The 25,625-nt window shown below is 47.8% G+C and overlaps 1 protein-coding gene across 1 annotated transcript; it reads left to right on the top strand.

Moving 5' to 3' along the window:
• Positions 1 to 431: 431 nt before the first annotated feature.
• On the top strand, positions 432 to 25,625 carry pik3r4 (phosphoinositide-3-kinase, regulatory subunit 4). Its single transcript, XM_051399289.1, is given in 21 exon segments — positions 432 to 804; positions 5,207 to 5,941; positions 6,598 to 6,731; positions 6,828 to 7,038; positions 7,123 to 7,518; positions 7,807 to 8,163; positions 8,341 to 8,514; positions 8,695 to 8,840; positions 9,212 to 9,361; positions 9,363 to 9,416; positions 14,168 to 14,369; positions 18,899 to 18,990; positions 20,792 to 21,014; positions 21,221 to 21,386; positions 21,813 to 21,977; positions 22,061 to 22,272; positions 22,589 to 22,720; positions 22,903 to 23,003; positions 23,780 to 23,868; positions 25,100 to 25,220; positions 25,364 to 25,625. Coding segments are annotated over 20 exon segments (4,014 nt in total). The 5' UTR covers positions 432 to 804; positions 5,207 to 5,223; the 3' UTR covers positions 25,535 to 25,625.

The following is a 25,625-nucleotide window of genomic DNA, read 5'->3' as shown; positions in this document are numbered from 1 at the left end:
TTATTAGTTTTAGTTAATATTTTCTTTATTATTATTATGAATTTTATTAGTTTTAGTTAATATTTTCTTATTTTTGTTTTTTAGTTTTTATTTTTTTTTTTATTATTTTATTATTATTATTATGAGTTGTATTAGTTTTAGTTAATATTTTCTTTATTATTATTATTATTATTATTATTATTATTATGAGTTGTATTAGTTTTAGTTAATATTTTCTTTATTATTATTATTATTATTATTATTATTATTATGAGTTGTATTAGTTTTAGTTAATATTTTCTTTATTATTATTATTATTATTATTATTATTATTATTATTATTATTATTATTTCTTACAGAGTGGTTCATCTGTTAACAGACAATCTTTGTAATAACTGACGGTGACCAGCAGGGGCGCTCTCGCGAGTTCTTCCGTTTCCGGTGTGACCCGGAACCATAACAACAGCTGGACCCAGCTAACTAGCTAGCAAAGTGATTCAGGCTGCTGCCTCTGTTTGTTTATATTCGCGGTTCCGGTTCGGTTCCGGTTCGGTACCGGCGGCTCAACGGGATGCTAGCAGGCCGGCGGTCGTAGCCAGCGCACCGCGAGGGACATGAAGACGGTTACCGCGCGCTGAGGCTGAAGTTTGTGACCGTTAGCAGCCGTTGGGAGCCGTTAGCAGCCGTTAGCAGCCGTTAGCAGCCGTTAGCAGCCGTTAGGAGCCGTTAGCAACCGTTAGCAACCGTTGGAACCGGAGGGACGTCGACAGGGACCTGCTAACAGGTTAAAGCACAACACGGAGGAGAAACATCGTCATCACCCGGTAGGAACCAACGGGTAACGGGGGGGGAGGAGGAGGGGAGAGGGGGAGGAGGGGGAGGGGAGAGGAGGGAGGGGAGGGGGGCAGAGGAGGGAGGGGAGGAGGGGGAGAGGAGGGGAGAGGAGGAGGGGAGAGGAGGGCAGAGGAGGGGAGAGGAGGGAGGGGAGGGAGAGGAGAGGAGGGGAGGAGGAGGGGAGGGGAGGAGGAGGAGGGAGAGGGAGGGAGAGGGAGGAGGAGAGGAGGGGAGGGGAGGGAGGGAGGAGGGCAGAGGAGAGGGAGGGAGGGAGGGGAGGGGAGAGGGAGGGGGAGGGAGGGGAGGGGAGAGGAGGGAGAGGGAGGAGGGGAGAGGAGAGGAGGAGGAGGGGAGAGGGGAGGGGGAGGGGGAGGGGAGGGAGAGGAGGGCAGAGGAGAGGGAGGGCAGAGGAGGGGAGGGAGGAGAGGGAGAGGAGGGGAGAGGAGGGAGGGAGGGGAGGGGAGAGGAGGGGAGAGGGAGGGGGAGGGGAGGAGGGAGAGGAGGGGAGGGAGAGGAGGAGGAGGGGAGGGGAGAGGAGAGGGGAGGAGGGAGGAGGGGAGGGGAGGGGAGGAGGGGGAGGGGAGGGGAGGGGAGGGGGAGGGCAGAGGGAGAGGAGGGGAGAGGGAGGGGAGGGGAGAGGAGGGGAGGGGAGGGAGAGGAGAGGAGAGGAGAGGGAGGAGGGGAGAGGAGAGGAGGGGAGAGGGAGAGAGAGGAGAGGAGGGCAGAGGAGGGGAGGGGAGAGGAGGGAGGGGAGAGGAGGGCAGAGGGAGAGGAGGGGAGAGGAGGAGGAGGGGAGAGGAGAGGAGAGGGAGAGGAGGGGAGGGGGAGAGGAGAGGGGAGGGAGGAGGGGAGGGGAGAGGAGAGGGGAGGGAGAGGGAGGAGGGGAGGGGAGGAGGGGAGAGGAGGAGGAGAGGAGGGCAGAGGAGGGGGGGAGAGGAGGGGAGGGGAGAGGAGAGGGGGAGGGGGAGGAGAGGAGGGGAGGGGGGGGAGGGGAGGAGGGGAGGAGGGGAGAGGAGGGGAGGGGGGAGGGAGGAGGGAGAGGAGGGGAGGGAGGGGGAGAGGGGGGGGGAGAGGAGAGGAGGGCAGAGGAGAGGGGAGGGAGGGGAGGAGGAGAGGAGGGGAGAGGAGGAGGGGGAGGGAGGGAGAGGAGAGGAGAGGAGGGGAGGGGGGGAGAGGAGGGGAGGAGGAGAGCAGAGGAGGGCAGAGGAGAGGAGGGCAGAGGAGGGGAGAGGAGAGAGAGGAGGGGGAGGGAGGAGGGGAGGGAGGGGGAGGGGAGAGGGAGGGAGGGGGAGAGGAGAGAGGGGGAGGAGGAGGAGGAGGGCAGGGAGGAGGAGGAGAGGAGGGGAGAGGAGGAGGGGGGAGGGGGAGGAGGGGAGGAGGGGAGAGGAGGGAGGGAGAGGAGGGGGAGGGGAGGAGGGGGGGGAGGGGAGGGAGGGGGGAGGGGAGGAGGAGGGGGAGGAGGGAGGGGAGAGGGAGGGAGAGGGGGAGAGGAGGGGAGGGAGGGGAGAGGAGGGGGGGAGGAGGGGAGGGAGGGGAGAGGGGGAGGGGAGGAGGGAGGAGGAGAGAGAAGGAGGGGAGGAGAGGAGGGGAGGGGAGAGGAGAGGAGGGCAGAGGGAGGAGGAGGGAGGAGGGGAGGGGGGGAGGAGGGGAGGAGGGGAGAGGAGGAGAGAGGGAGGGGAGAGGGAGGGAGGGGAGGGGAGAGGGAGGGGAGGAGGGGAGAGGGGAGGGGGGGAGGAGAGGAGGGGAGAGGAGGGGAGAGGAGGAGGAGAGGAGGGGAGAGGAGGGGAGAGGAGAGGAGAGGAGAGGAGGAGGGGGAGAGGAGAGGGAGGAGGAGAGAGGAGGGGAGAGGAGAGGAGGGCAGAGGAGGGGAGGGAGAGGAGGGGGAGGAGAGGAGGGCAGAGGAGAGAGGAGAGGTGAGGAGGGGAGAGGAGGGGAGAGGAGAGGAGGGCAGAGGAGGAGGAGAGGGAGGAGAGGAGGGGAGAGGGAGGAGGGGAGGGAGAGGAGAGGAGAGGAGGGGAGAGGAGGGGAGAGGAGAGGAGGGCAGAGGAGAGGAGAGGGAGAGAGAGGGGAGGGGAGAGGAGAGAGAGGAGAGGAGAGGAGAGGAGGGGAGGGGAGAGGGGAGGGGAGAGGGAGAGGAGAGGAGAGGAGGGCAGAGGAGGAGAGGAGAGGAGGGCAGAGGAGAGGAGAGAGGAGGGCAGAGGAGGGCAGAGGAGAGGAGAGGGAGAGGAGGGGAGAGGAGAGGAGAGGAGGGGAGGAGAGGAGAGGAGAGGAGGGAGAGGAGAGGAGGGAGGGGAGAGGAGGGGAGGGGAGAGGAGAGGGAGGAGGGAGAGGAGAGGAGGGAGAGGAGGGGAGAGGAGGAGGGAGAGGGAGGAGGGGAGAGGAGGGGAGAGGAGGGGGAGGGGAGAGGAGAGGAGAGGGAGGGGAGGGGAGGGGGAGGGAGGGGAGGGGGAGGGGAGAGGAGGGGAGGGGAGAGGAGGAGGAGAGGGGAGGGGGAGAGGAGGGGAGGAGGAGGGGAGAGGAGAGGGGAGGGGAGGGGAGGGGAGAGGGAGAGGAGGGGAGGAGGGGAGAGGAGGGGGAGGAGGGAGGGAGAGGGGAGGAGGGCAGAGGAGAGGAGGAGAGGAGGGGGAGGGAGAGGAGAGGAGGGAGGAGAGGGAGAGGAGGGCAGAGGAGAGGAGGGGAGAGGAGAGAGGAGAGGAGGGGAGAGGAGAGGAGGAGAGGGAGAGGGGGAGGGGGAGGAGAGGAGAGGAGGGAGAGGAGGGGAGAGGGGAGGAGGAGGGGAGAGGAGAGAGGAGGAGGGAGGAGGGGGAGAGGGAGAGGGGAGGGGGGGAGGAGGGGAGGGGAGGGAGAGGAGGGGGAGAGGAGAGGAGGGGAGGGGAGGGGAGAGGAGAGGGAGGAGGAGGGGAGGGGAGAGGAGAGGAGAGGGAGGGGAGGGGGAGGAGGGGAGGGGGAGAGGAGGGGAGGAGGGGAGAGGAGGGGGGGAGGAGGGGAGGGGAGGGGAGGGGGGAGGGGGAGGGAGGGGAGAGGAGGAGGAGGGGGAGAGGAGGGGAGAGGAGAGGAGAGGGGAGAGGGAGGAGGGGAGGGGAGAGGAGAGGGAGAGGGGAGAGGAGGAGGGAGGGGAGAGGGGGAGAGGAGGGGAGAGGGAGGAGGGGAGAGGAGGAGAGGAGAGGAGAGGAGGGGAGAGGAGGGAGGAGGGGAGGAGGAGAGGGAGAGGAGGAGGAGAGGAGGGGAGAGGAGGGGGAGAGGGGGGGGGGAGAGGAGGGGAGGGGAGAGGAGAGGGGGAGGGGAGGAGGGGGAGAGGAGGGGAGAGGAGGGGGAGAGGGGGAGGGAGAGGAGGGGAGAGGGGGAGGGAGGGGAGGGGAGGAGAGGAGGGGGGGAGAGGAGGAGAGGAGGGAGGAGAGGAGGGGAGGAGGGGGAGAGGAGAGGGGAGGAGGAGGGGAGAGGGGGGAGGGAGGGAGGGGAGAGGAGAGGAGGGGAGAGGAGGGGGAGAGGGAGAGGAGGGGAGAGGAGAGGAGAGGAGGGGAGAGGAGAGGGAGAGGAGGGCAGAGGAGAGGAGAGGAGGGGAGAGGGAGGGGAGGGAGGGGAGGGGAGGGGAGGGGAGAGGAGAGGAGGGGAGAGGAGAGGAGAGGCAGAGGAGGGCAGAGGAGGGCAGAGGAGAGGGGGAGGGCAGAGGAGAGGAGGGGAGAGGAGGAGGAGGGGAGAGGGGGGGGGGAGGGGAGGAGGGCAGAGGAGAGGGGAGGGAGGAGGGGCAGAGGGAGGGGGAGGGGAGGGGGGAGAGGAGAGGAGAGGAGGGGAGGAGGAGGGAGGGGAGAGGAGGGGAGGGGAGAGGAGAGGAGAGGAGGGGGAGAGAGAGGAGGGGAGAGGAGAGGAGAGGGAGGGGAGGGCAGAGGAGGCAGGAGGAGGGCAGAGGAGGGGAGAGGAGGGGAGAGGGGAGGGGAGAGGAGGAGGAGGGAGGGGAGGAGGAGGGGAGAGGAGAGGAGGGGAGGGAGGGAGGAGGAGAGGGGGAGAGGGAGGGGAGGGGAGAGGGAGGGGAGAGGAGAGGAGAGGAGGAGGAGGGGGGGGAGAGGAGCCCTGAGGGGATCCGGTGCTGATGGTCTGGGAGTAAAGATGGAGCCTGTTGCTCCACAAACGATTCACACCAGCATCATGTGACCGTCCTCCTCTTATTTAATTCATTTAATGATATTATTGTTTACAACAGAATACAAACAAACAACATATTTCTTTAAAAGTGCATAAAAAGCTTCTAGAAATATCTTTTAACATGTCTGTAATTAAATTATTGTGTTCATTGTTCATTCATCAGCTGTTCTTATTGAACGTAATGAGTTGTTGAAAGGTGAAAACCGTCTGTATGTTGCTTTAAACGCCGCTCTGATGTCACTCTCTCCGCAGACGTGTGAGGAGGCGCGATGGGGAACCAGCTGGCGGGCATCGCCCCGTCACAGATCCTCTCTGTGGACAGCTACTTCTCAGACATCCACGACCACGAGTACGACAAGAGCCTGGGCAGCACCCGCTTCTTCAAGGTGGCCCGGGCCAAGCACCGCGAGGGCCTGGTGGTGGTCAAAGTGTTCGCCATCCAGGACCCGTCGCTGCCTCTGACCAGCTACAAACAGGAGCTGGAGGAGCTGAAGATCCGACTGCACTCCTGCCAGAACTGCCTCCCCTTCCAGAAGACCTCCCTGACGGAGAAAGCCGCCATCTTGTTCCGTCAGTACGTGCGGGACAACCTGTACGACCGCATCAGCACCCGGCCCTTCCTCAACAATGTGGAGAAGCGGTGGCTCGCCTTCCAGATCCTCAACGCCGTCGACCAGGCGCACAGAGCCGGCGTCCGCCACGGCGACATCAAGACGGAGAACGTGATGGTGACCAGCTGGAACTGGGTGCTGCTCACCGACTTCGCCAGCTTCAAGCCCACCTACCTGCCCGAGGACAACCCCGCAGACTTCAACTACTTCTTCGACACGTCCAGGCGGCGGACGTGCTACATCGCGCCGGAGAGGTTCGTGGACGGAAGCATGTTCACCACGGAGAGCGACCAGAACACGCCGCTGGTGGACCTGACCAACAACAACCAGAGGAGCAGAGGGGAGCTCAAACAGGCCATGGACATCTTCTCTGCAGGTATTCATACCACAGAACCTCTTTCACTGCAGCAGAACAGAGACTGAGAACCAGAGTCGGATCGGTTCCTCTCACGGCTGCTTGTTTCTCTGACAACAGTCGCACTTTATATGCTTTTAATTTGAATGCCAGACCGTCTAACTTCCTGTTGTGTTCCGGTTAACTTAACGGACTTTCGGCGGCTCGTTTTCCAGCTTTGTTCTTTAAAGTTTTCATTGCATGCTCACTTTAATTTTGCCTACATATAAATATTTTAATGTAAAATAAGAGTCTGATTGTAGCTGAGGCTCTTTTGGGGGGAAGATGCAGTCAGTACTTTGTGTCTGTCGGGGACTACCTGTTTTATATTTTTTAAAATAAGAAGAAAGAAAGATCAAATATAGACAGAAACACTGACTCATGCTTTCATCTCACAACGAAACTCAAACTACTATAGCTTTACTCTATTTCTGTGTTCAGACCATCAAAGTATAAAAGACAGTCGGATATCGCTCGTATTGCTCATATCACTCTGCCTACTTTTTTTGGGGGGGCGACGTAGTCAAGGCGGCAGGCGTGTGTTGCCAAGGCGGCCACCTTAGCTGCAAAGTGCTGCGGGAAACCCTGCTGTATTTAACATTAGAACCAACTGTGTGTACTCTGCTGTGTGTGTTCAGGCTGTGTGATAGCGGAGCTGTTCACGGAGGGCGTCCCTCTCTTCGATCTGTCCCAGCTGCTGGCCTATCGTAAAGGACACTTCCAGACGGAGCAGGTCCTCTTGAAGATCGAGGACCGGAGCATCCGGGAGCTGGTAATGAGGCCGAGCTCTCTTCTAACAAAACTGTGTTTCCTTCCGCCAGAGGTTTAATGTCTGTGAGCTCTGAAAGATAATCAAAGTCTCTCTCAGGTTGCTCAGATGGTTCAGAGGGAGCCGGAGAAGCGTCTGACAGCAGAGGAGTATCTGAAGCAGCAGAGAGGGAAAGCCTTCCCCGACATCTTCTACACCTTCCTGCAGCCGTACATGGCTCAGTTCGCCAAAGAGACCTTCCAGTCGGCAGACGAACGAGTGCTCGTCATCCGCAAGGACCTCGACAACATCCTGCACAACCTGCGGGGAGGTGAGAGCGAGTGTATCAGCCGCTCTGACGGTCACACTGTAAACCTTTTCTTCAGCCCTTTAAAAGAACCTGCATCCCTTCCAGGCTCCTCCTCTTCCTCCTCGTCTCCGGAGGGCGGCGACGGCGTGCTGAGCTCCCGGGAGGAGCAGGGCCTCATTGTCCTGGTGTCGGTCATCACCTCCTGCCTGCAGACGCTGCACTCCTGCGACTCCAAGCTGGCGGCGCTGGAGCTCGTCCTCCACCTGGCGCCGCGGCTCGCTGTCGACATCCTGCTCGACCGCATCACGCCGTACCTGCTGCACTTCTGCAATGACCCCGTGCCCCGCGTGCGCGCTCAGGCCGTGCGCACTCTGGCCAAAGTGCTGGCGCTGGTAAAGGAGGTGCCGAGGAACGACGTCAACATCTACCCGGAGTACATCCTGCCGGGCATCGCCCACCTCGCCCAGGACGACGCCACCATCGTCAGGCTGGCGTACGCAGGTCAGAATGAAACGTTACAGCCTTCTGAAACATTTCCAGATAGACCAACGGCATCAGGAAATATTCATAAAATAACAGCAAAGACATCTAGAATATTTGTGTCTGTTGGAGCCATAAAAACCTTCTGGGTTTGAATATTCGACTTCGTGTAGAATAAATCATACTTATTTTCCTTTATGTTTTCAATAACGGTGAGAAATCCATCAGCGGGGTAACAGGAAGATTAACAGCTTCACACTCTTATTGTTAAATCCAGACACTGTTCTGACCTTTATTGTCTTTATCTAGAGAACATCGCTCACTTGGCAGAGAGCGCGCTGCGGTTCCTGGAGTTGGTTCAGGAAAACAACGTGAACACAGAACAGGACCTGAGCGGCGAGGACACGGAGGAGGCGCTCCACCCCAACGAGAACTACGACTCAGAGCTGCAGGCGCTGCACGAGATGGTGCAGCAGAAGGTGGTGACGCTGCTGAGCGACTCGGAGAACATTGTCAAACAGTCGCTGATGGAGAACGGCATCACGCGCCTCTGCGTCTTCTTTGGCCGGCAGAAAGCCAACGACGTGCTGCTGTCGCACATGATCACCTTCCTCAACGACAAGAACGACTGGCACCTGCGAGGAGCCTTCTTCGACAGCATCGTGGGTAAGAGAGCACGAGAATTAAAGTTCTCTAGAGGTGATCGGTCGGTTTGTTCTGCTGGAAATGGCCATAAAGTTAGTTTCTAATGCAAAACATTCTTATTTATTTATTAAATAAGTTGTTTATTGTGTCTCTGTTCAATGTCCTCGCTCTCTTCTTGTCCGTGGCGGCGTCCTGAAGGCGTGGCGGCGTACGTCGGCTGGCAGAGTTCGTCCATCCTGAAGCCGCTGCTGCAGCAGGGACTGAGCGACACCGAGGAGTTCGTCATCTACAAAGCTCTGAACGCTCTGACCTGCATGTGTCAGCTGGGACTGCTGCAGAAACCTCACATCTACGAGTTCGTCAGTGACATCGGTGAGATACACACACACACACACACACACACACACACACACACACACACACACACATCTACAGCTGCAGTCCATTAATCCAACAGCTGTTCAGTTCATCACCAACTGGTTTGATAATCAATTTAAGATCTCTGATTTCAGCTTCATGTTCCTTTAATTTGTCCTCTCCGTGTTGCCGTAGCTCCGTTCCTGTGTCATCCCAACCTGTGGATCCGTTACGGGGCGGTGGGCTTCATCACCGTCATCGCACAGCACCTCAACGTGGCCGACGTCTACTGCAAACTGATGCCCCACCTCAACCCCTTCATCACCCAGCCCATCATCCAGGTGAGTTCTCATCACCATCGTCTTCCTCCTCCTCACCCCTCTGCCTCCGTCCTCCTCACCTGTCCTCCGTCATCCTCACCTGTCCTTCGTCCTCCTCACCCCTCTGTCCTCCGTCCTCCTCACCTGTTCGTCCTCCCCCCCTTTCCGCCTCCTCCTGTCCTCTGCCTCCTCCCCCTCCGTCCTCTCCTCCCCCTGCTTTCCTCCCTGTCCTCCTTCCTCCTCCTGTACTCCTCCTCCCCTCTGTCCCGTCCCCTCCCCTCTGTCCCCTCTCCTCTTGCCTCCTCTCTGTCCTCCGTCCTCCTCACCCCTCTGTCCTCCGTCCTCCTCACCTGTCCTCCGTCCTCCTCACCCCTCTGTCTCCCCCCCCTCAGATCGATAAGGAGCTGGTCCTGCTGAGCGTGCTGAAGGAGCCGGTCAGTCGCTCCATCTTTGACTACGCCCTGCGCTCCAAAGACATCGCCAGCCTCTTCCGACACCTGCTGCTCCGACAGAAGAAGCGTGCGGGATCCATCCCAGAATGCCCCTACTCCGGAGGACCCCGCCATCGCACAGCTTCTCAAGAAGCTGCTGTCACAGGTCAGAACAACGACGCTCAGTGATTCACTTATCGAAGGTTTCCTCCAGGTTGTAATGTGAATTCTGTGACTTTGTAGGAACAGATTCACTTTCCATTAAATGGTTTTGGCTCATTTTTATGCCTCCGCGCCGCCGATAGCTGAGGCCTGGTTGTCCGTCACATTCTTCTTCTCAGGAACGCCTCGAGGGAATTTCTTATAATTTGGCACAGGCGTCCACCGTCGCTCACGGAGCTGTTTGCTCGCTCCGCTCCTCCGTTCAAGGCCTCTCTGGGACGTTCTGCTCAAGTTCCCTCCTCGCTCAGATTTCACTCTGGTCGAGCCGGGTCTCCGGCTGGAACCACCAGGGCTCCCCAGTTAGGTTTTAATTTAAAATGAAACCCTGGTGAAGCTGTACGGTGAAGCTGTACGGTGAACCTATTTTTCCCCATATATCCCCAACATAATTATTAAGATTAATATATTATTATTAAGTTTGGACAATTTAGAACCGGTTCTCGGTTCTCGTCCCTATGTGGTGACATGTTTTACCCAAAAGCTCAAAGATCATTGTCACCTCCAAAATAAGTTTAGACATATTTTAAGAAACGCACACGCTGACAGTGACGACACAACGAGTAAACAATAAATAACAGTACGTTCACCTCTCCGTCTCATCCACTGACTGAGGCTTTGTACCTTTTATATTATATAATATAATATAACATGTGACACTAAAGAGCAACTTATTATTTTACACAATATGTTTGGTCGCTGAGACAGAAAGTGAGTTTTTGTGTGCACTGTTGGACAGAACACTAAACTGTCTCTTCATTGGTTGGCTTACCACCAGTAATTCTAGTCGGGGTAAAAACCAGAACAGTTCAAAAAGTTGGACTTTTTCCATCTTTTAAAACGTTTGAAGATTGTGTTTCTGTAATCAGTGAAGTGATGGATGGGCCCGCGGTGCTGCTGGCAGTCTGTCCATGAACTCCCCTCAGCTGCTTAATAAACTGTTCAGTGCATTACAGTAAATCTGTTTTTATATTAATCAGCAGCTCTGTGTTTGTACAGTTACTGGTTGAACTCTGCAGATGATGATGGATCTCTTCACCCCTCAACACAAAAACAACCAAAATAATCAGATTTCCTGTGAATTAAACTCCCAAGTTAAGTTTTATTTGGACGAAAGCCAACATGAATGTCTAACAGAACCACATTGGACCGCCCTTTACACGATCCTTCCCATGAATAAACACAAGCTTTATAAAGGTTAAAGGTCACTTCAGATGAAAATCCAAATAAAATACATAACGGTTTAATATATTTGGTGAATATAGACAGTTGATTGATGGTTTCTCCATTAATCCATCAAATCTTATAAAATGTTATAAAATGTCCTCAACCCAAAAATATTAAGTTTACTGTTACAGAGGACCAAAAAAACTGGAGAATATGGATGTTTTTTTCTTAAACGACTAATTATAAATTATCAAAATAGTTAGCAATTAAATAAATAAATAATAATAATAATAATAAAGGTTATTTTTACAGCACTTTTCAAAATAAAGGTACAAAGTGCCTTACATGGCCAGCACCAGGTTAATGATACAGCAGTGAGGTAGAATACCAAAGAATAAAAGCCCCAAAGTAAAAACAATAATACAATAAACAATAATACTAATGAAACATAAAATGAACTGGGGCACATTCATTAATTACAAATTAAAGAATAAAATACCTTTAGCTGATCTAAGAACAATAATACTAATGAAATATGAGACATTAAGCAGCTAGAATAAATAAAAGGCGATATATGTTGTAAAGAGAGTTCACAGTGAATCCCTCAGTCGAACCCTTTAAGACCAGTTTTCCAGTTAAAATGAGCAAATATCCTGTAAATAATCTGTGTTGTTCTGTTATTGTATTTTAGCTCCTCTCTTAGATCGCCTATGTATTTAGTTTGAAACTCGACTGTTGGTAGGAAAGTGGATTCACTGGACTTTAGGGATGTTTTTGCCATTAAGTCTGTCTTTTCTCGAGCTCCGACGCTAATTCTCATGAAATCCTGTTGGAAAGATTCTTGTGGTTAAAAAAATACATTCACAGAGAGACGACAAAGTCTTCTTTCACTAACTAAGGTAGCACGATGAATTTACTGGAAAATGAAATTCTACTTAATTTGAAGTGTATGGGCTGTGTGTATGTAATGAATAAAACTGGGCTTTAATGTATCTGTAGATTATATAACGGTTGAGTCATTTCTGTTCTGTGTTGCCAAGAAACTCCTGGAAATATCCTGTAAGCCTGCAGAGGTTCTGTGATGCTGCTGCTGTCAGCGGTTGTAACAGACTTTGAACTACAGGCGGCAGTAAAACACTGCGTTCAGCCTGTTAAAGTTTCACCACACCGACAGACACACAGACACACACACACACACACACACACACACACACACACACAGACCGACCAATGGACACACACTTCCAGTGAATTCCTACCAGAGGTTTCCCACACTGAGCTCTGAACTTGGCTGTGGTGAGTTACCTGAAATGGCTCCATATGGCCTGTGTGTGTGTGTGTGTGTGTGTGTGTGTGTGTGTGTGTGTGTGTGTCTGTGTGTGTGTGTGTGTCTGTGTGTCTGTGTCTGTCTGTCTGTCTGTCTGTCTGTGTGTGTGTGCCTGCAGGCCGCCTCATGCTGTTTGGATTAATCCTGTTTGTGCTGTAAAGAAAAAGAGTTTGATTCTGTCCGTTTGTTCTTTATTTCCACATTCTTCCAGTTTTAAAGTTTTAAGAACTGGTTTCTGGTCAGTTGTTCCTCTGAATTAATCCGTCCAGCGTCCACGGCTTCTGCTTGTCTCCAAAACCTAAATTAAACATGTTCTTTTAAGATTAAGTTTTATTGATGTTATGTTGCTGCAGGTTTCACGGTCCGGTGCATCGTCCCTGACGTGTAACTCACAGAACTCTGGGAGACGGAACAATATGGGGATTATTGGATATCTTTAACTTATTATTTAATTAATTAACTTGTGCTGTAACATTTTGACTTAAAATTGCAGTATTGCATGTTTTTATAGTTCATAAGTAACTGAAGTCGGATCGGTGACGTCAGTCCGATATCTGATAGAAGAGTTATGTATCAGCACCGGACGCCGATATTGGGTCAGATTGGTAACTTGTTAATGTTAATGTGGTCACACACAGAGAAACAGTGAACAACATGTAAACCGTTCACTGATAAAGGTTCAAATCTGCAACCACTGAAATATAAGTTTAGATCCTGAAAGCAGCAGATTATTAATGAAAGAAGGGAAACAGAAATCTCTGGACGGCAGGACGCCATGTTGGACAGATCATCTGACTCCATCTGAAACCTTCCCCGAAGGCACAGTGAGAGACTCTGAACAGTTTATCAAGCTGAGTGAGACACCATGGATGTCTGAGGAGAAAGCGTAGAGAGAGACAGACCGAGACAGAGAGACAGACTCTGACTGTAGACGCAGTCCGATGTACAAACAGTGAGATAATGAGAGCGTGAAGCTCAGCATGTTTCTCTGGGGGAGGAGAGGACACTTATAGAGGGAGGTAGCGGAGGAGGAACCAGGCATTGAAACTATTCTTCTCATCCAGGCCACAGTGTTAAAATACTTGGTAAAAACACGAAGCCCCTGACTCAGACTCCCACAAACATTCTTCCTCACTTTGATCCGACAAAGCTTCAAGATGGGAGTATCTGTAGAACGTCTGTAATGAGATTCATCAACCCTGGAGGCTCTTCCACCAAACTCTGAGTAACCACAGTTACTTTTTACAGTGTGATACATTGCAGATGCCATATTTTATAAACACACACTGGAAAAAAACCAACAGACTGAGTCCAGATTCCACACTGACATCAGGGGTTCGAGCTCTTACAAGATGTAGTTTCTGTAAAAGCTCCATCTGGAAAACAGAGCTGGGTTTTTTTTTTTGTCTTAATGTTCTGAGGAAAAACCAGAGTTCTGTGGAACATTGTACAAACACACAAACAGCTTTCCCAGACTGCGATTCCGTGACTCAGCTTTATTCACACAGTTAGTGCAGACCCACAGATATGAGTTTAAACCGGTAACAGAGAGAGAGTCTGTTGGCACCTCACATCAGATTGGTGATCAGATCTCACTTCCCTGTTCTGTATGCAAATAATCCCATTATCGGGCTGTACCTGCTCCAGATGTTGTCCCTGTGTGTTATTTCTGTCCTCAATATTCAGGCTTCCCATGAGTCCTGGAAAACCTGGATGTTTAGAGACAAAGCTTTCCAGTGAAGGAAACACCTGGAAATTAATAAAAATGACCAAATTCCTTTTTTTGACATACACTGTAAAAAAGTGTAAAATAACAGTAATAAAAAAAGTTTATGAAAGATATTTACAGTGTAAAACAATGAGCTATAAATACAGGTGAACTCTGCTATAATACAAATAATCAGGCTTACATTTACAGCAGAGTGCTGTTATTATTGGATTTTAAAAGTTATAGAACTATAATAAAAGTCATTATGTACATTAAAGTAATTTTTGTTGTTTTCAGTGATTTTGGACAGTTTACCAATGCTTATACACTGATAAACAAAGTAAATAGACAGTGCGTCTCTGTGGTCGTTTACACTGTATTTAGAGCTATCTGGACACTTGTTAATACCAGCTGTAACCGGTCCTGGCAGAGCAGAACCGTGCTCTTTGAACCGGTTCGAGTCCTGTATGATCACCTCTGTGCTCTCTGTCCTCAGGGGATGACCGAGGCCGAGGAGGACAAGCTGCTGGCGCTCAAAGACTTCATGCTGAAATCCAACAAGGCCAAAGCCAACATGGGCGAGCAGAGTCACCTGGGAGAGGCGGCCCAGACCGGCGTCATCGACCTGGCCACGCTCGGCATCACTGGCCGGCAGGTCGACCTGGTTAAACCGAAGGCTGAGGCCGAGGACAAGAGAGGTAATGGACATCCCGATGCTGTATTTACGCACACAAACAAACGTCTTTACGTTCATGTTGTTTCTGAGTTGATCCAAAGTGGAGTCGTAGAGGAGTGGTTCCCAATCTGAGGGTCGGGACCCCCCTCTAAGGGTCGCCAAAGCTTTCACAGGGGTCGTGCGGCCTTCTTGATTTTAAGGGAGTTTATTAGCTGTTCTCTACTGTTACTGATATTATTGAATTTAATATTAAATATCAATAACATATTCATATATCGTAGAGGACGGAGTTAAAACAAGTGTTGGCAGCTATTTTAGATAAGTTTAGATTTGTCACATATATATATATATATATATATATGTGTGTGTGTGTGTGTATATATAATATTATTTTAACATTTAACTCAAAATGTTTTATTTGGGAAGATTCATTACATTTAAGTCAACTTTTAATCAAAATAATAATAATAGGTTTTATGTTTTAGAGCTCTTTCATGATATTCAGACTTTGTTACAAGCACATTAAAATGATCCTAGAAACAACACACAACAATTATTCAGCCATTAAACGCTGTAAAGTTAGTTCAGCTTACTGAAACCGTTTAAGTTTATTAATTCAGTTTAAGCGTATAGAATATTTTAGTATTTTGAGTATTAAAGGTTGAAAGTTACAGTAAAAGATTAATGAGCCGAAAGGTTGAGCTTAAACAGATTCATCAAAGTAAGAATTTTTCAGTTTTGTTTTAATTTGAGACTCATTTAGTGCAGAATGAAAACGGCACATCTGTCGGCAGGATGTTAGAAATAGACAAATGAAGAAAAATGTGTTTATTTTTCTGAACACGGAGAAAATGAAAAAGCACCGAACATCATCTTATTTTGGTGAAAGAAACAATATTTATCTTTTGTTCAAGATCTTTTTTCATTGGTATTTATACAGTATCACTCTACTGTTAATGATTAAACATAATGAATTCATATAAATATAAATATAGTCAATAGGAATCAAACTGACCTGTAGAACAGTGAACTTCCTCCATGGTCAGTGTTTCAGGTCTTTTTTCCTTCCATTTAAAGTCCACGTGAAACAGAAATCAGAGAGCTAATTTAATTTAATAACAATCTAATCAATAATCGTATTTTCTGGGGCAGCCCAACAATAGACGGCTGTAATTTGCTTCCTAGATTGTAGGCTCACAATTATTATTATTAGTATTATTATTATTTAACCCTTAGGGGTTCCTTTAAAAAAACTTACACATCTGTTCCTTTGGCAGAAAACTGCCACCTTCGCAAAAACTGCTGTAAAAATCTTATAAATCAATATTTTTTTTCCACTTTAAATGAGTCAATCTTTTAGAACTACTTCAGCTTGAAATACGCATATCAAATATTTATCATATCTTACTTTTATTATCGAGAACCAAAACAAAGGCACATTTTGTTTTGGTTCTCGCCCCTCATAGTTTTTATTATTGAATTAGTTTATAACGCAGAGTTTGGCATTCTGAGAGAAAAGACTTGTGAAGTTGGACAAAGTCTTCTTTCACTAACTAAGGTGGGACGATGAATTTACTGGAAAATGAAATTCTACTTAATTTGAAGTGTTATGTATGGGCTGTGGCCAAAGACGTGTATGTAATGAATAAAACTGGGCTTTAATGTATCTGTAGATTATATAACGGTTGAGTCATTTCTGTTCTGTGTTGCCAAGAAACTCCTGGAAATATCCTGTAAGCCTGCAGAGGTTCTGTGATGCTGCTGCTGTCAGCGGTTGTAACAGACTTTGAACTACAGGCGGCAGTAAAACACTGCGTTCAGCCTGTTAAAGTTTCACCACCAAAATGAAATGTTAACATAAAGGAAAACATTAGTTTATGTTAAGATAAACATGGGATCGAAAATGGTGTTTTCAATGGTTTTCAATGTGGCAGTTTTTCTGCCGTAGGAACAAATGTGTGAGTTTGTGCGTAGCCTAGCCATTTTAGGCTAATTTCAGGAACTAACACCAGAATTCTAAACAAAATGCAAAATGAATAACGTTTGGCAGGTTAGAGCTTCATTCATTGAACACAGCCAAAATAGCATGAAAATAAAAAACGGAATGGTAGAGAAATGTACGCAGGAACCCCTACCAGGTACTTATTGGTATATATTGGTTTAAATTTGTCCCGATCAATTGATTTGCCCCTAATCCTCATTTAATCCGACATCCTTACTGTCGGGTCCTGAAGCTAAATATATCGAAGCCGCCGTGTTTTCGCCTTGTGGAGTCGATCTGCTTCGTCTGTTTGATGTTGTTGATGTTTTTATTGATTTCAGAGTCCGTCGCTGCAGCATCTGGTACATCATTTCATATGATTTAGTTTGATGTGATCAGCACTCTTGCTGTGAAAGTAACTGCTCAAGGTCCCATGGAATTACAAACATCGTCCTCCATGTTGTTTCCTCATGTTCCCACATCCTGATCCGCCGTCTCATCGTGGGCCAAAGTTTAGCCCCTTTAATTGTTTTTTTTTTTTTTTTTTATGCTTTTGTGCTTTTACTGGAAATTTAAATCCATTAAGCATCAAATCACAGGATACAATTCAGATCTCCGAGCTGTTTCATGGGACCTTTAAAGTCTAACATGTCCCCTTAATCACCTACAGTCTGATTTTGTTTGACTGTTACAGCATATCTTTGTTTAAGTGTTAACAGCTGCATCCTCATGGTGTGTGTCATTCTCTGAACTGTTTCTAATTTCAATAATTGAGCTGTGTGACACTAAAATAGTCCCGCGAGATAACCCACATCTGACTACCCGCAGTCCATTTCTTTATGTGTCTTGAGCTGAAAATGTTTGTCCTGAGGGTGGCGCTGCAGGGAAGGACAAACGTTGTGTACAAGTGGAAATTCTGTCCTGTTGGTTTACAGAAATCTGACCTGTTGTTGCTTCAGATATTTGGAGTAAGAGGACTGAATGTGGAGCTGAAATAATGATTCAAGTTCATCAGTCGGCGAAAAGTTTTTCAAGCAGAAATACAAAAAAAAAAGAACTAGAGAAACCAGAGAAAGACGGGACTATACCTCCCTCCCTCCTGTTACTGTACAGCTGACCAACACTGAGTCACTTCAGCCTCCTGTCCAATCAGCTTCCACCTGCACCTCCACACGCTGAGAGAGCATGGAAGAAGTTGAACAGCCCTCAGGCAGGGAGGTTGTTTTGAATCCCAGATTGAAGAATTTAATCTTAACTGAAGCTTCAGAAGGAAAGTCTGTCTGAGAGGATTTACTTTCTTTTTAGATCTTTTTATCTAGTCGTCGTCTGGGTGGATAACGCCTGTCCACTCTAAGGGCTTCCGGTTTGTCAGGATTGGCTTGTCTTTCTGGTTTGGTCGGATTCCTGAGCCATTATTTGTAGTGATGGAGCGTACTTCCGTTGAATAAGAGGAAACATGTGATTTTATAGAGCTGTAAAAGGGTGGTGGAAGTCCAAATAGAGCCGTGAGGGGTTCGGGTTCCCAAGTGTGCTCAATATTTGACACCAGAGTGAATTTACATTCTCACAATGGAACAACAGGTTTCTCTCACAAGGTAACGGCTCCTTGTGAGAGAAACCTGTTGTTCCATTGTCAATCAATGTTAAAGAGTTTGTGTCATTACAGAGCTCACAGCTCAAACAATTAATCAGTTATTAATATTATAGACTTTATTATAGATGCCTTTACTCTGTTGAGCCCAGGTTTTCTCCTGCAGTGAACATTGTTATTGTTATTGTTAAAGCAGGACAGATAGTTAATGTCAGTGGGTAAATCTCCACAGACTCTGTGCTCCAGATGGTTTTCTGTAAGTCGGCAGAGTGAATTAAAGAAAGAGAGACTCCCCTCTCGTATCTCCCACATTAATCACTTTGTCTTTGTGTTCCTAAAACATGAAACATGTTCATCTGAGGAGTCTGTTCAGTCCTGAAAGTTTGTTACTGTTATAATTTGATATTAAGGTGAGAAACATTAGCAGACGTCAGTCCACGTTCATTATTTCACTCACATAAATACATAAAGTTTTAATTGGAAACATCTCAAACAATGTGATTTATTTTCTCTTTTTATGACACTACAGTCTAAATCAGTGGTTCCCAACCTTTTTCCTGAAGGGGCCCCTTTTCTTTCACTGACTACATTAAATATTTTATGGATATTTCATATTATATTTAATATGTGCTGATAAACATAATAACTGAGAACAGATTATTTCCTGTGAATCGATCAGAGATGAGTTTTACTGATAATTTTAGGAACTTTTTATTCAATTTTCTGTCTGTATTATGTTTTTATTAATTGTTTAACAATCGTACAGTCTTAACAGGCTTCCCCCCAGGTTGGGAACCACTGTACTACAAGATCCAGAATTTGATTCCAGATGAACATTTCTCCCAAATTATAATCAGTTTATGGAAGAGCATCTGTGGAGAACGTGGTGGCGTCTCTGCAGAGAACATTTGTAGACCTGTTAGTTAATTGTGACATCCTGTTTTTATGTACCTGTTGTTGTTGTTGTCGTCTCCCACAGCGAGGAAGCACACGAAGCAGGACTCGACGATGAACGAGGAGTGGAAGAGCATGTTTGGATCTCAGGAGCCGCCCTCCGCCCAGACCACCACGGTAAGAGCATCACTCTGGTACTGCGCCCAGGGGAAGGCGTGCTGGAGAGTTATTGATGTTTACAGTATGAGGTCTGTCTGGGACTGGTACCGTACAGCCGGAGGCACAGTCACACTAACACTGCACTCCAGAAGAGTTTTATTACCTTAAATGTGTTAATAGGTTGTGTTTTTAGAGCCACATGTCGGATCTCTGAGAGATTATTCTAGTAAATGATCCTGCAGTCTACTTAGATACAGTTATCATCTGTCTGTTCACCTACACAGGGTGTCTGCTGAGTCTTATACAGTCTACAATCCAATAATCTGTACATCTTACAATGATTTCAACAGGTCTTAATATGTATCAGATGCATGAAGTTAAAGTTAAAGTCTGGAAAAACGTAATCTTTCTGCAGCAACTACAAAACAAAATTGACATTTCCTTCATATCCATCGTACGATTTTTTTTTGCCAGTATGGACATAAGATCTTAAATTGCATTCATAATGGTCTTAAAAAGTCTTATTTAACATAAGTTAAAGTACATTTAACGAGTTTAAACCTGTTGCTGCTACGGCTGAAGATTGTCCTGGTCGGCTAGCAGTCGTTAGATTATACCAGTAGTCAGTCCTGGTCGGAGCCAGCTGAGACTGACAGAGACTATTAGGGGAGAAAACAGTAAAAATAAATATAAATCAACTAAAATCAAACCATAAAGTTGTTGTTTTTTAAATAAAATGAATTGTTAAAAGTACCCGTCACGATCATCAACATATATAAAGATAGACGACATGACAGAGCCAACCTCTGTAACTGACCTTTACTGCAGTCGCCCCCTGGTGGCCGACTGCAGTAAAGGTCAGTTGAAAAAAAGATTAAAGTCAGTAAAATGACATCTTTTTACCTGCCTTCATCTTTCAGTTCATCTTTCTCTGTAATGTTGAAGACTACGTTAATGTCTCATTTGAATTGCTACCAGGGAATATTTGACACAACTGACATCAATTTATATATTTATATAGAAACTCATCATTAAGAAGACGTGAAGTCAAATCTTTGTCTCGTGTGATCAATCGAATCTCCGATAGAGATTGATGGGAATAATTCATCAGAAACTGTTAATTTATAACAAACGTCATATTTGATTTGTAAATAGCTGTCAGGTAAAAGTAGTGAAGTAAAATATATATATATAATAGTATATAAAATATATATATATAATATATATATATATATATATATATATATATATGTGACATATAAGTAGAAAACTCAAGTACTTAGTTAAATTCCAGCACTGGTTTTTATTTGACCATTAATGGGCTTTAACAGGTTTTGGCTCTGTGTCTCAGCTCCTTATTAAACAAGCTGTTAGTGAACGTTTGACTCATGTTTGTGTTCTGTTGGCTTTATGTTTTTGGCCGAGGGCACAGATTTTTCACGTAGTTCTTATTTTGTTCCCGCGCTGAACAACGTCTTCGACCTTCAGTCCCGTTGCACCCCTGAACTGTTAGTCTGAGTCTGGGCCAAGTTTCCACACTGAGGCTCTTAGAGTGCCAAGATCTGCTGTTTAAATGTTGTGAAGCTTCATTAGGGTGCCAGGCCCAATGGACCGATTGTATTTGGAGAAGTTATTATTTTGAAGAGAAAAGCTGCTGCTGTGAAATCCAAAACAAAGCCTGTAAAATCCTAGAAGGACTGCAGGTGAAATGTAGGTTGCATTTATAAATGATGGTTTTTGATGAGTTCTAGTCAAAGTAAAAGATTTGACGCCTGATTGTTGACCATTGGGTAAAATAAGGAACTGATGTGTTTTGCAGGCTGCTGACGGTCCGGCGAGTCAGATCAGGAAGAGCGCCGTGGCCCCGGCGGTGCCCGTGCTGCAGTCAGTGGCGAGCGGCCCCGCCTACCAGCGCCGCATCAACACCTGTAAGGTGGAGCTGCAGCAGCTGGTGCAGCAGAAGAGGGAGCAGTGCAGCGCCGAGCGCATGGCCAAACAGATGATGGAGAGCGCAGAGTGGGAGAGCCGACCTCCTCCACCGGGTAACTCACTGTTAGACAGGATACAGGCTGATCTGTTTACAGGAAACATTAGTTATTAGATTCTGTATTGGTTCCATTGATAACCCTTGAAAGTTCTCTCAGACCAAAACCTGTTTAAACTAAACCTAAAGTGATCTGGATTCTTCAGTTTTATTCCAGCAGGTTGGTCTCCTGAAGGCTCACAGAGTTGTACTCGTGTGTTTCAGGGTGGCATCCTAAAGGGCTGCTAGTCGCCCACCTCCACGAGCACAAAGCCGCCGTGAACCGCATCCGAGTGTCTGACGAACACTCCATCTTTGCTACGGCGTCCAACGACGGCACCGTCAAGGTCTGGGACAGTCAGAAGATGGAGGGAAAGACCACGACCACCAGGTGAGCGAACAAGACCAGAGAGCGGACGGTCAGCACCACGTTACTGAAGACCACAAGTCACAACTCTGTGGACTTTAATACACACAACACCTTCATCACTGCTTTATGTCAAACTTTATTTATATTATATTATTAATGAACACTAGCTGTATTTACAGAACCTTCACTGTCTGATTAACAGCCTCGTCCAACAGTACACCGAGTCAGGGAGAAGGAAACACTGAATTTGTAAAAAACAAAGAAACCTGTTAAGCATATTAGATTGTTATAAATAGAGAATTGTATAAAAATATCAGTAAGAAATATAGTAAGTAAACATTATGACATAATACAGTGAATCACATCAACAGACTAAGGTTGGACGTTGGACCGTGAGACTCTGTTGGCTCTTCGCTGTACGCTCACAGCTCTGTTGTGTCCATGCAGGTCGGTGCTGACTTACTCTCGTATCGGCGGCCACGTGAAGACGTTGACCTTCTGTCAGGGGTCGCATTACCTGGCGGTGGCCTCGGACAACGGCTCCATCCAGCTGCTGGCGGTCGAAGCGAACAAGCCCCCAAAATCTCCCAAAGTTCAGCCCTTCCAGACGAGGTAACAGAACAGGTACAGTCCACAGGTAGAAGCTTTGTCCCAACGGATGAAGTGTCTCATTCTGTGCGTCCTCGCTCTCTCAGGTCTCTGGACCTGCAGGAGGACGGCTGCGCGGTCGACATCCACCATTTTAACTCGGGCGCACAGTCGGTGTTGGCGTACGCCACCGTCAACGGTTCGCTGGTCGGCTGGGACCTCCGCTCCAACTCCAACGCCTGGACGCTCCGCCACGACCTCCGCCTCGGACTCATCACCTCGTTCACCGTTGACATGCACCAGTGCTGGCTCTGCCTAGGTGTGTGTGTGTGAGAGTGTGAGAGTGTGTCTGTGTGTGTCTGTGTGTGTGAGAGTGTGAGAGAGTGTGTGTGTGTGTGTCTGTCTGTCTGTCTGTGTCTGTCTGTGTGTGTGTGTGTGTGTGTGTTTGTGTCTGTCTGCGTGTGTGTGTCTGTGTGTCTGTGTGTCTGTGTGTGAGAGTGTGTGTGTGTGTCTGTGTCTGTGTCTGTGTCTGTGTGTGTCTGTGTGTGTCTGTGTGTGAGAGTGTGTGTGTGTCTGTGTGTGTCTGTGTCTGTGTGTGTCTGTGCTCACCTCCCAGCTCCCTGTGTCCTCCGCAGGTACGAGCAGCGGCACTATGGCCTGCTGGGATATGAGGTTCCAGCTCCCCATCTCAAACCACTCCCACCCAGCGCGAGCACGAATCAGACGCCTGCTGATGCATCCGCTCTACCAATCATCTGTCATCGCAGGTGAGTCGCAATATTACGTATTAAAATACGTGTTCAATGTAATGAAGTTCATTTATAGACTCATTTATATTGTTTAAAGTAAAGAAACACCATGTTAACCTCAGCTGTCTGCCTGTCTGTCCGTCCGTTTGTCCGCCTGTCTGTCCGTCTGTCTGTCCGTCTGTCTGTCCGCCTGTCTGCAGCTGTCCAGGGGAATAACGAAGTGTCCATGTGGGACATGGAGACCGGCGATCGTAAATTCACTCTGTGGGCGAGCTCTGCACCACCACTGTCTGAGATGCAGGTTTGTGTGTGTGTGTGTGTGTGTGTGTGTGTGTGTGTGTGCGTGTGCGTGTAGAAAACAGTAAAAAATAAATATATCTGCCAATTTTGTTGTCTAGAATTTTTAAAACCAGCATAAAATTTCTGCCACTGAAAAATGTTCAATTAATTGGCCTTAAAACTCGACAATAAATCTTGAATTCACTGTTTCTGCTCCCACTCTCGTTGTTATCAGCCTGTTAGAGACATTGTTTATGCTGTTTGTCTTAATGTCCTGATGTTTTATTGTTTTATGTGAAACTATGTGCTTCTGCTCACAGACAGAACTTATTTTGAAAAGAGATTCTCGCTGCTAAAATAAAGGTCAAATAAAATAAAAAGGAATCAGACTTCACACAGCTGGAGACATTTAAGGTTTTATGTGCTGTAGACTTTTAATACTTTGCATCATTTACACTTTTATACTTTATAAAAACTACATCTTCTACAAATGTGTCAAATCTTTCACATTTTAAACATCAATTTTCCCCAAAACAGAAACAGGAAACCGGTTGAATAATAACATTCAGACTATCGTATATAACATCCATAGGTATGTTCATTAGTGTTTAATCACCTGATTCTACGCTAATGAACACATCTTCTTCTTTATCTACTTCTATCGGAGTCTGTCATGTTTCTACAGCTGCCACCGTAGTTTCAGTTTAATTTGGAAGGGGAGGGTGATGCGAGGGAGTTACAATCTGCAACTACACAGCTAGATGCTGCTAAATCCTGCACACTGATTTTCTTTTGCAGCCGTCTCCTCACAGTGTTCACGGGATCTACTGCAGTCCTGCTGACGGGAACCCTCTGCTGCTGACTGCTGGATCTGACATGAGGATCAGGTCTGAACCAGACACACAACAACAACAACAACAACAACAACAACCACAACAACAACAACAACAACCACCTGCATCAAACCACAAACTGTCACATAGAACACACTCAGGGCCTTTTCTAACAATAATCCAACTTAATTTTATTTGAAGTAGTATATTTTATATAAATGTTTTTACAGATCTCTGGTTTTACACGTTGTTCTACGACGGCCAGACTAAGAGAGAATTTTTTGGGGGGGAAATTACGAGAATAAAGTCGTAATTTTATGAGAACTGTCAGCCTGTTGGCTCAACCAGCAAAACTGTTTCACAACAAAATGATCAATATGTTAGTTTACCTGTTGATTGTACGTTAGGACTGAGACAAACAGCTGCTGCTGGGCTCAGGCTGAGGCATTCTCGTATTATTACGACTTTTTTCGCGTAATTTCCCAAAAAATAATACTAATACTTATTGTTCAGTTTATCAGTTGTTCTCTGCTGTTATTACTGAATATAATGTTTGATATAGTCAGTTTACTCACTGACAGAAGGGGCTCCCATAAGGAGAAAGGTTGGGAACCAGTGAAGTAGATCGCTGTCAGATTGGACCCAGTGAATCATGAAATGATGCATAAACATGAAAACAGAATAAATGGCGTCTGTGAGAATCTCATCATCTGTTCTACATGTGACAAAGCGACAAATAAAGAAGTATTACAGCTTCAAACAATCACTGTGATTAAAACAAGAGTCAGCACAGAGGAGGGTTCTGCAGTGACAGACGGAGAGGACTGGTCCAAACTCGCTCCCACATAATGAATCACTGAGGACAGGACAGACTTCCTGACCTCCCTGCAGCATCACAACATCTGCTGCTCGCTGAGGTTCTGGAGAAATTCTCCTCAAACACAAACAGAAACACAAGAGTGAATCAGAACAATGTGAATTACAGTATAACAACAGCCTGGTGTGGCAGGTCTCCAATATAGGCCTGGTCTGGATTTTATAGAAGTTATCTGGACGTATAAAAACCGGGTCGAACGCTTGAACTAGTTTTAATTCATTTAATGTTCATTCATTCAGACTCACACTGAACAACAGAGACTCTGAAGCATCATAAAGTCTGTTAATTAAAGGCCTGCCCCCAATAAAGGCCAGTGGGGGGTTCAGGAACTGAAGTTTTACGGTATCTGAAGCGTCGGTCTCACCTTCAGGAGCAGCAGACACTTAAACTAAATGTTTTGTGGTTCAGGTTCTGGGACCTGGCGTATCCCGAGAGGTCGTACATCGTGGCGGGAGGAGCCAACGACTCGCTGCACTGTCCGTCTGTCCTCTACAGCAGGAAGATCATCGAAGGGACTGAAGTCGTACAGGTGGGTACACACACACTGCACAGGTACACACACACACACACACACACACACACACACACACACACACACACACTGCACAGGTACACACACACACTGCACACTGTGACCGTCACCGAGGTTAAAACCACTTCCTGTCTCTGCAGGAGATCCACAGTAAACAGAAGAGCGGCGTGGTGGAGGACTCTCCTCGCCGCGGCCCAGAATCCCTCCCTGTGGGACACCATGACATCATCACTGACATCGCCACCTTCCAGACCACACAGGGCTTCATCGTGACCTCGTCCAGAGACGGCATCGTCAAAGTCTGGAAGTGAGGACGACGACGGCCGCGCACACACACACACACACACACTCTCACGCACACGCGCACACACACACACACACACACTCTCACGCACACACACA

This window comes from Dicentrarchus labrax, unplaced genomic scaffold (genome assembly GCF_905237075.1).
Source record: "Dicentrarchus labrax unplaced genomic scaffold, dlabrax2021, whole genome shotgun sequence".
Lineage (NCBI taxonomy): Eukaryota > Metazoa > Chordata > Actinopteri > Moronidae > Dicentrarchus > Dicentrarchus labrax.
The sequence above is the reverse complement of the archived record's forward strand: the minus strand, read 5'-3'. Positions and strand labels throughout refer to the sequence as shown.